A 10,114-nucleotide genomic window follows, 5' to 3' on the forward strand; every position below is an offset into this window, starting at 1 on the left:
TTCTTTAAAGGACACTTGATGGTAAAAAAAAAAAAGGTGCAAAAATGATGTTGTTAGTTCTGCTGCTTTGTGGAAGCTGGGATATATGGCCTTGAAGATTACTGCTCTATCAGCCTTAACATGAGGATTTAGCACTCCCATAAAGCTACTCAGCCTTGTAGGAACACAAAATGCAGCTTCAGTTTGGATTTGGGACAGGCCAGGGAAGCTGCACAGCACAGGGGGTGCTGTGGTGCTGCAGACCATGCACACACCAGCACTGCCACGGGGCAGCACCCGCCCTCAGCTTCCCCGGAGAATCTGCTCAGGGATGTCCCCACAAGAAAATTTCCACAAGAAACAATACAAACTAGAAGAGACACCAAATCCTCAGTCTGGCTTGGCCTCTCAGCAACAAAAATGATGCTGAGCCTGTAGCAACCATGGCTCACCTGGTCTCTACAGTGTAAATATTCTTTTTGGGCTTGGCTTTCTGAGACAACTTAGAAACAGCTCTAGAACCACAGAATCCCAGCATGATTTGGGTTGACAGGGACCTTAAAGATCATCTAGCTCCAACCTCCCCTGCCATGGGGCAACACAAGGTTATGAGAAACCTTGGTGATGGTAATGATGATGTAACTGTAACAAGAAACAAAAATAAACAGTTTGCTGCTGCTAAGCAGGGATCAGCCCCACCTCTGCTCTCAACACCCCCATCACTGACCTCCGGCACTGGTCTGTGTGCACAGTAAACCAGCTCAGCACCCTAAAATGACGGAAAATCAGCCCAGAAATAAGATTCCAAAAGAAAGGGGAATTTTTTCACTGGGTTAGGAACCCACTTACCTTCCAGAGCAGACAGCATGGTGAGGCAGGGACAGCAAGAGCCCCCCCTGGGGCTGTCAGGCTCTCAGTGCCCAGGTCCTGGCCAGTGCTGCCCACAGCACCTCCCAGCACACACCTGCAGCCTTCACTCCCTGACAGCAGCTCAGTGAGGAGCTCTGCTGGCAGACCCTGCTCCTTCCCTCCCAAAACAAAAACAGCTGCCAAATAACAAGTCCTTCCTATGCCCCCAACCCCAGGAGGCTCCACTGCCTCCAATTTTAGGCAGAAAATTGAAGCCTGAGCAAGTACCTGCTGCCAGCCAGGTTTCTCTTTGTCCAGCATGCCAGGTTTCTACCAACAATAAAAGCAAATAAAATCTCTTCCACTGTGGCTCATCACAGGTTTCCTAAACTGACCATAATTTGGAAAAACCCTGACCAATGTTTTTACTAACAGGAGTCTGTGTTAAGAGACACAGAACTCTCTCTTTTCCCTTTCTATTATTTTTATAGCCTCGAAATTAATTTAAGAGATAGGGCATTTTTCACCTCTACCTTGCAAATTAATTTCCCGTAACTCAAAGCACCCTGCTCAGATAAACCCTTCTCTCTTCACCTTGTACACAACTGAGCAGCAGCCAAGGACAGTTGACTTAGAGCTGAATAATATGCACTGGTGCTAAATGAAAATGAAACCATTAATATTTTAAAATACCTGATTTCCTGGATAGTAAAAGTGAAATGTATCATTTGTTTAAACTACCCTATTCATTATTTCTTTCCTCATTTCATAACAGCCAGCCACTAACAAGAACCTACATAAATAGAGCTTGAACTTTCATCTTGGGAAGTTTAATCTGAAGGCTCTTCAGGAATATTTTATTCTTTTTATCAGAATATTGATGGAAGTCATAATTCACCTTAATGTGAGAAAGTTTCCTTTCTTCACTAAAGAAATTCATCAAGACATTTCTTGTTGGAGAGATGTGACATAAATCCGCTTGCTTTTTCCTCTGTTTGATCTCAGCACTTTATGAATTTTTGATTGCCTGCTCTTAATTTTCCACAAGCAAATTCAATTAAAGAAATTAAAACCCAGTAGTTCACCCCTGATTGCCCCATCAGCAAATGGCTCTTTTATTGCACAGTGGATGACATATGCCACGCTCTCCTGGTGCTGCTGGAGCCCTTGTAAAACCGGATCAGGAAAAACCTTTCCCTCTTTATTGGTGCTATTAGGCAACAGCTATTGACCGCCCAAGCCAATTCAGCAGCACTTCCCTTGCTCAGGCAATAGTCCAAGGGCTATTGAGAATGAAAAAACATCCTTGGAGTAAAAAAGTCAGTCACTGTGTGTGTGTCAACCCTTTCACGTGCACAAGGGCGAGGTCCCTTCTCCCCGGGAGAATGACACACGAGTGAGCCGGAGAAACAACCGGGCACTGCTGCAGGGCAGGGCGCAGCTGGGACATCGCCACTGCCAGCTTGCTACAAAGGAGCTACACTCTTACACTGCAGGGCCTGGATGGCACCGAGCCTCTTTTGGGATACAAACCTCCGGTGCCCCTTTTGGGATACAAACCACTGCTGCCTCTTTTGGGATACCAACCACGGCCACTCACTGGCACCGCAGCCCCTGTTACTGAACGCTGGCCGTCAGCAGTGCACAGGTTTCAACAACGCTGACATTATCATGACAGTATCATTTGCTGTGATGCATTCAAAAACTTTGCTGTGACCAAACAATCTCCTGGGGCAACTTTCTGCAGTAACTGTCAACCTGACAGACTCACCACAAGTCCTTAAAATAAATTAGTATCCAAAAAGAGCATCTGTTTAGGTAACTCCCCAAACTAAACCCACTGTTAAAGAACTTCAAGGATTTCAAATTCATATAAATTCCCTTTGCATTAAAAATTATTCTTATAAGCTGCCCTTATTATTATTAGTGAAGAACAAAATTTTTAGAAGTATTTCTATTTTTAAAATTTTTTTCTTACTTCTGTGACAGAGGATGTGCACCACAGTAGAGCAAGCAAAGAACTGCTCATCTTAAGTGCTTGTAGCACTTGAGTGAGGCAAATCTGTACTCTGCTAGAGAAGACACACGTGCAAACCATCATTCCATGACCTCAAACATCACTTACCCAACTCAACAGGTTTCAGTCCTGGTATGACTTCACGAGCAGAAGGCTCATGATAACGTGATTTTCTCCTCTAAGTTAACCTCATGAAGAGCATTTTCAGAGAACAGCTACATGGGCAATTCAGCCAAGGATTGATTTAACACTTGCAGTCCAGCCCAGGGGTCATTAGGCCTAATTACGTAATGAACACCCCACATCTGTGGGACAGGTATTGTCATGGCTAAACCTACGAGCATTTTAAAATGTTCTGACTGCAAAACAACCTGGTTTGCTAACTGAGCTAAACCAGGCCTTTGCCTTCTGTGAGGTTTTCAGGGAAAGCTGTCAATCATGCCATCAGCTGTGTGCATTCCTCCTCCAGAAGTCAGTGGGTTTGCTGTAAGGAGCAGCTTAAAAGCTGTAAAGATTAATAAATATCTCTTCTTAGAAACAGCCTATCCATAGAAACAATTTGACAGAAGCAGGGCAAGAAACTGCAAGATTATTCCTCAAACATCTAAAGAAGACACTGTTAGTTGTTCAGAAAGCTGAAAGAACATATTTACATTGGTTTTACTCTACCAGTTGAACTGTGCTTCAAGAGCTTTGGAAGACAGCCAACATGGATGAAGTTCATATCTATGAACTCCAGAAAGTAACACAAAGTGCCTTATTTCTAATAATTTAGACTGATATTAATTGTCTGTAATTTTTAACAGTATTGTAGCTATTATAGTGAGGGAAGTGGCTGAAAATGTAACATTTGTCTCTTTGGCCTAATTCACTGGGTGGGTTGAAGAGAAAATGAAACTTCTCACGTGGGTATCACTGTACTCCTGCACAGGCAGGTTGCTCACTGAGGGTCCTGTGGGACCAAGCTGAAAGGAACACAAGCTTCTGCCCAGGGTGAATGTACTATTTTCTACTGTCAAAATCACTACATGTTATAATCAGTAACTTTTTTTAAGAACAAAGTTACTAGATTTCTTGGGTGCAAAAGCATTAGCCGCCTCCTCAAATTCTCATATTTAAACACCCTAAAGGAGCTTTGAGAAGTAACCTTTCCCTTTAGATCTTGACCACAGCAATGTTACACTTCAAAGTAAGTATGTTCAGGTAAGAATTTCAAATATCTTCCACAAGAATTACAGACTAAATAACTTAAGCTAAACAAATCTTGTTAAAGAATGTATTAATTCCCACAGCTTAAAATATTTAATTTAAGCCTTGCTACCTGCCCTACACAGCATTTAACAGATGCACATAACAAATCTTCATACAGCCAGTATGGGCAACAGAGAAAATGGTTTTGAAATGGTTTCCAATTCCAAGCATAAGCAAGTTCTTTATGGTAAGCTACTGTATAAAAGCAGTGAAATAGTTAAGGTAAGAAACACAGGCTTATTATTGTCATTTATTTTAAAAACCTTATTCAAAATATTAAGTGATACAAGTCCAAATACAATAAAAATTACTGCAAGAAAAGAGTTTTGGGATATTTTGTTTGTGCTTTACTTCCTGTGGTTATGAAAAGAATGCATTTAACAGTAGGATATAGAATTTTAGCATTTCATTCCTAAAACAGTATCATGCCTTCAGACTCCTCATGCCAACAGGCGTGAAATTGATTTGTTTCCAAATGTTACATAACTACTTGAATACCAAGTTATTACCTATGGGGTTCTGATTCACCATTATTTACAAACATATCAGTCTGAAAACTAAATCACAAACAGAATGTACAGAAAACTAAAATTTTATATTTTACAACTCATGAAAACATAAATAATGGAAGTACAAAAGACAAAATTTTAAAAAAACCAACCCAAAAAAACTACTGTAGCAGTAACTTGATTTACACTAATGCATAAATGTTTGTCGAAATTGAGAGTGCACTGTCCACAGACTGGCACTTACTTTCACCTGTCTGTTACCTGGGTCAGAAAAAGAACCAAATAAATTATTCTTACAGTTTCTCCCATTTATAATATAACAAATCACATAGCCATTTCCCAACTGTCTTAAAATTCAACAGAAAGCTTTGATGTATTGAAAGCCTGTCAGCCATCTACATTTTAGTAAAATTATTCAACAAGGCTTGTTTTCCACTCATTAATTACAAAGACAATGAAGTCATAAATAGCATCAGAGAAAAAAAAAAAGGAGAGTCAAGAAGCTGCATACCTTCACAAACACCTTAAACATTTTAGCAAATATATAGTACAGAACTTCTGAAATAAAATGGGTTATACATAATTGTTATAAAATTATTTACAGCATGAACACATACATAAATTATTAAATTGCAATTCTAGCTATTTTGCCAAAATAGGATCAAATTATGCAACAAGAAAATAGAATCAGAAACAACTAAATGAAAGACTTGCAGCATCAGAATTTAAGCACAGAAAAAAGTAATTATCTTTTAAGTTTGCAATATAGTGGAATTTATGAGCCATGTAAGTGATTAGCAAAGAGATCATTAATTTGATTTAGTGATGCCAAAGTCATTAATTTATTAGACCTAAAATATTTTATGCTTATTTTTTTGTAGTATGACTATTAAGACTGCTCCAGACAGAAGGGAATGATGCTTAATGAATGGAAAGAGCACTAATTTATTAAATTCTCTATCTTCATAGTTGATACAAAACCCGACCAAAGTAGCAAACAGATGGATCATGCCCTTGATCTTCCATGAGATTTAATCTCCAAAACATCCAGGTCAAAGAGAGTACATCTTATTTCTGTACAAGCAGCTTATTTAGAATACCTGAATATCAATACATGACTGGGCAGGCAAAGAGTGATAAGTTCAGCAAACTCAAGTCACAGTGCTTTCAGAACACGTAGTCATTGGTTATTTTCAGGGAAGGCATTGCTTCGTTAACGTTCTGATCTAAACGATGATATTCCACTGTCCTGGAGCACAGGCCGTCCCTCCATCTTCGGCTCTGCACCAGTAAGAAGATCTGAAAGAAAAACAGGAGAACTTAGAGATGCTGTGCAGAAACATTCTGGGCTTGACAGAGAGCTTCACAGTGGTACTGACACCGTGGTTTTACCCCCCATGCTGGCAGGGGCTTTACTGCAGCAAAGACAATACATTTTCTAATCACTTATTTGAACTGCTCTCAGATAAATTTTCAAAATGCAACAGCCTTCAACATCTTCCCCTATAAAGAGTTGGCAACGCACTTTACAGATAGGCCATTGCACAGTAAAGAAGGTTTTGGGTTTTTAGCTGCTTTTTTTCAGAGTTCTGCAAATCCTCACCCAGATCAGTGTTCTCCCCCAAAGATAAACACTAAACTTTCCTCATATCTAAAAAAGGAATCTGTGGTTTAATGCAAATTTGTGCATGCATTTCTGTAGTGTCTGGTTGGGCTGAAGTTAATTTTTAATGCTAGCACTGTATTTTGGAATAATAACAATCAGACTATTTTTGAGACACAGAGAATTAGCTTGTACTGAAGAAACATTCACCTAAAAATAGTAACTCAGTAGCTTTCTAAAAGTTTTTAGTTACACTCTCAGAATGTCTATGATATAAAGATCATATTAAAGTGACTATTAAAAATATTATCACAATCATAACAAGAACATTCCCACACCATTTGCAGTTAAACCTCCCTTAATTTCTTGTTTTCCTGTGCAGAAAAAAAATTAGTTAATCGTTCACCCCCACTTGACTTGGTTCAGGTCTCCTTTATAGAATTCATGTTGCGCACTGCCAGTGTCCATTACTGTACTGATTGATTACTGATGTTACCAATTAACTCATTTTCTTATTGTAAATATTTGATTCAAGTTCCTTTTCATTGTGCAGATAAAAATCAAACTAATGATCTGCATATTTGTATCATCACAAGACTAAGTGGTCAAAGATTACATTCTTCAAAAAGCTAAGTTCCTCTTAAAAACAAGTGTACAAGGGAACGCAACTTTATTTTAAACACTCCAGCTGTTTCTCTCAAACTTTCAGAGCACACCTACCTTCCTCTTATTGTGATAGGTGACATAAACAACAGCTACTAAGAAGGCAACTACAACCAGATGAAAAAAGAAATGGCTGTCTTCTTCTTCATCCAACCCTGAGACAGAAACAGCTTTTATCTTCTCATCAAGGGTCTTGATCTCCTCATTGTAATTACTGATAGTGTCAGAGTTGTCATCTTCTGAAATCTCTAGAAGGTCTGGATTGTATCTGGAATTTGGTGTCATTTCATAAGCATAGTCATCTCCATCTGACTCCATAGTTTCTTTGATGATGGGTGGGGAACTATTTAGCGTGTCTTTCAAATCTGTTAGAAGATCTTCCTCCTCAATTTTAGTATCTTCAGAAGCATCAACATCCACCTGTGATACTGGACTAGCAGGGACAACGGGTGACAAAGAGTCACCGTTTGCTGTAGGTGGCTTTCCTGCAGTCACCGAATTGATTTTGGCCTCCTTTCTTGCTGAGCTTAAACTCTGCAAGCTGTCTGTCAAATTTTGGGATCTACTCAATGTTTCATTCTCACTTGCAGAAGAAATATTTCTTGTAAGAATTTCCTCTTGCACAGAACCTGAGAAAAGGATGAGAAACAATCAGTACTATGCACAAGGCACTGACTTCTCTGACAGAAATTTGCCACAAATTTCCTTCATAGACAAGAAATCATATGAAGAACACAGCATCTGGCACACTGGAAACTTTTTAGCATTCAAATACAGAAATACATACTACTGCACTTTGGCAACTTCCAAAGAAAAGTCTTGAGTGGGACAGGAACTAAAGTTTGGAAGCACATGCCTTCCAGATTAGTGTGGCAAAGCGTCCCTGAAAAACTCAGCACGCCTGTTTTCCAGACATAAGAACTTCAAAGAGATGTCATCCTTCCCTCTGTGGATCCATGACATCTTGCAGACTCATACAGGATTAGCATTTTCTCCATCATCAAATTCTTCCTCCCACTGAATGAGCTGAGATCTACAAAGGAGGATGTTCTCAGGACAGCTTTTCCTGCAGTTAAGTTTTTCATCTTTCACCATTGCATGTTTTACCAACAAAGAATGGGAAGATGCTGTGAAGTCCCGTTCAGTCAGGACACAAGAGAGCAGGCACTGATTTTTATTGAATTTGTAGACAGAAACAGATTTCCAACCTTCCATAACTCAAATGAACCACGAGTTAAAAACAAACACTGCCCATGCTCCTGGAGGAAAGCCTTTTGTTGGCAGCAATTATTGTAATGAATTAAGTCAGAAATAGCACAGTAAAAATGCACCCTGGGGCAAATTCACAACCTCTCCAATGCTGGGAGGGCTTTGCAGAACTACATAAAAAACCAGGTGAGCATTAAATCCAGATACAGAGCCCACTGTCCCTTTCTTTATCCAAAGGACAGTTAAAAAAAAAAAAAAGATGCAGAGAGTTTAATAGGCAATTTTTTAAGCCTAAAAATGAGCAAACTATTCATGTTTGCAGCACATCACTACCAGATTCAAATCCAGAGGCACCTTAAAAATGTAGAACAGATTTTAGACTTTCAGCCTGCATTTTCACTTAAAATGGGAAACCATACTTGCCTTTTATTTTGGCATGCCAAACTGATTTTTCATTTTACAAAAGCAACAATCTTTTCATTAAACATTTTCAAGGCTCATGAGGAAGTTACAGACTCTAGAAATGAAGCATTCAAGCAACTGCTCATGTCAGGTTACTTGTAAGTGAAATATTACAGAGGGGACACTGAATCATGTTATTCATGGGACTTGTATATTTGCTGAGGTTCAGTTACAACAGAGCTCTTGTTTACATGGCACACTTCTGCAGTATGAATTACTCTTTAACCCAACTGTAAAACACAGAAGACTCAACTCAGCCCACGTGAAGCAGACACCACGGTGTCTCTCTGCTGAAATTCAAAGTCAACCATTTCACATCTAACATACTTTTTGTTGCTGAAAAATCTACTCATCTGAATTATCATATCAACATTAACTTGTTCAGCTCTTATCCAGGACAAGTCTAGAGAATTTTGATCTCTCCCCAGGTTTAAGCCAGCTGGTTGCATATGCAGAGATAAATATGAAGAAAGGCAGTTGCAAGATAATTTCATATTTACAGCTAGCTGGCATATTGTGAGGTCAACCTTACTGCTACCCTCCCCAGACAAAAACTATCAGAGAGTAATAGCTAAACTGTCTGAAATACAAACAAGCATATTTTGCCTATAAAACTATATTGCATCTGGCCTTACACTTCAAATTCTTCTTGAATTAATTTTAACAATCAAGTTTTAGAAGGATATATGCTTAAATGCAAGGGAGTCCCCCTGCCTATTGCTGCACCTTCAGACTGAGAAAGAGCAATTTCCTATTATTCCTAAAATATGCCTGGGTTTTTGTTTTAATAGCAGCTGGAAGTTTAGCAGCTAAACCACAACTGATTTATGGTATTTACCCAAAACTATTTGGCATTATAAACCATGGTTGCACTGTTTACAATTACACAACACTGTCAGATGATTTTAGATCCAGAGATGCCTCAGCTTCAGAAACAGATACTAATGTTCAATCACGGAGACAGAATTAGCAACACAAACACTGCAAATAAAAAACACACCACGGTTAAAACTCACTTCCAGGAAAACTGCTTTCAGAAAGCAAATTGTTTCATGACCCCTGAAGTTAAAAACTCTCCATTTCCTACAGATTTCTGTCCCATATTCTTACTGCCTACCCATTAAAGCGGGGGGGGGGGGCAACACAAGTACAGCTGGTGTGGAGATACTGACTGACAAGCAGGGACGGAACTGATGGATCAAACAGTTCCTTTTTTTCCTTCTCTAATTCCTTTCTCTTCACTACCCAGCCAGTACTCCATCCAAAACAAAGAGAAACCCACTGTCCCTGAATCACACGTTTCTTACCAGCCTTTGGTTACAGCCGTTTGTAGTTTGAAGAGGCAGAAAGAAAACACTTAACTTGTAGTCAATTTGCAGAATAACATAAGCTTAATTTCTAGGGGAGGGAAGACTAAAACGAGACACGCAGCCAGAGTATTCAGAGAAAGAATCCCAAGTCTGATGAATGATCAGCCAAACTGCTCTTCACAGCAACAAAAGCGCTGCACACCTGGCTGGCGGCGGCCTCCCGCCCCCCGCGGGGCGCTGCCCTTCTCCTGTGCACAGCCCA

General features: G+C 39.6%; 1 protein-coding gene across 1 annotated transcript; it reads right to left on the reverse strand.

Annotated features, from left to right (window-relative positions):
• Window positions 1–4,313: 4,313 nt before the first annotated feature.
• On the reverse strand, window positions 4,314–7,504 carry CUNH5orf15 (chromosome unknown C5orf15 homolog; the record flags this gene model as incomplete). Its single annotated transcript, XM_031055313.1, has 2 exons — window positions 4,314–5,904; window positions 6,929–7,504. Coding segments are annotated over 2 exons (708 nt in total), but the record flags the coding sequence as incomplete, so codon positions are not given.
• Between the last annotated feature and the right edge of the window lie 2,610 nt (window positions 7,505–10,114).

The sequence above is a fragment of the Geospiza fortis genome, unplaced genomic scaffold, assembly GCF_000277835.1.
Source record: "Geospiza fortis unplaced genomic scaffold, GeoFor_1.0 scaffold55, whole genome shotgun sequence".
NCBI classification, from domain to species: domain Eukaryota; kingdom Metazoa; phylum Chordata; class Aves; order Passeriformes; family Thraupidae; genus Geospiza; species Geospiza fortis.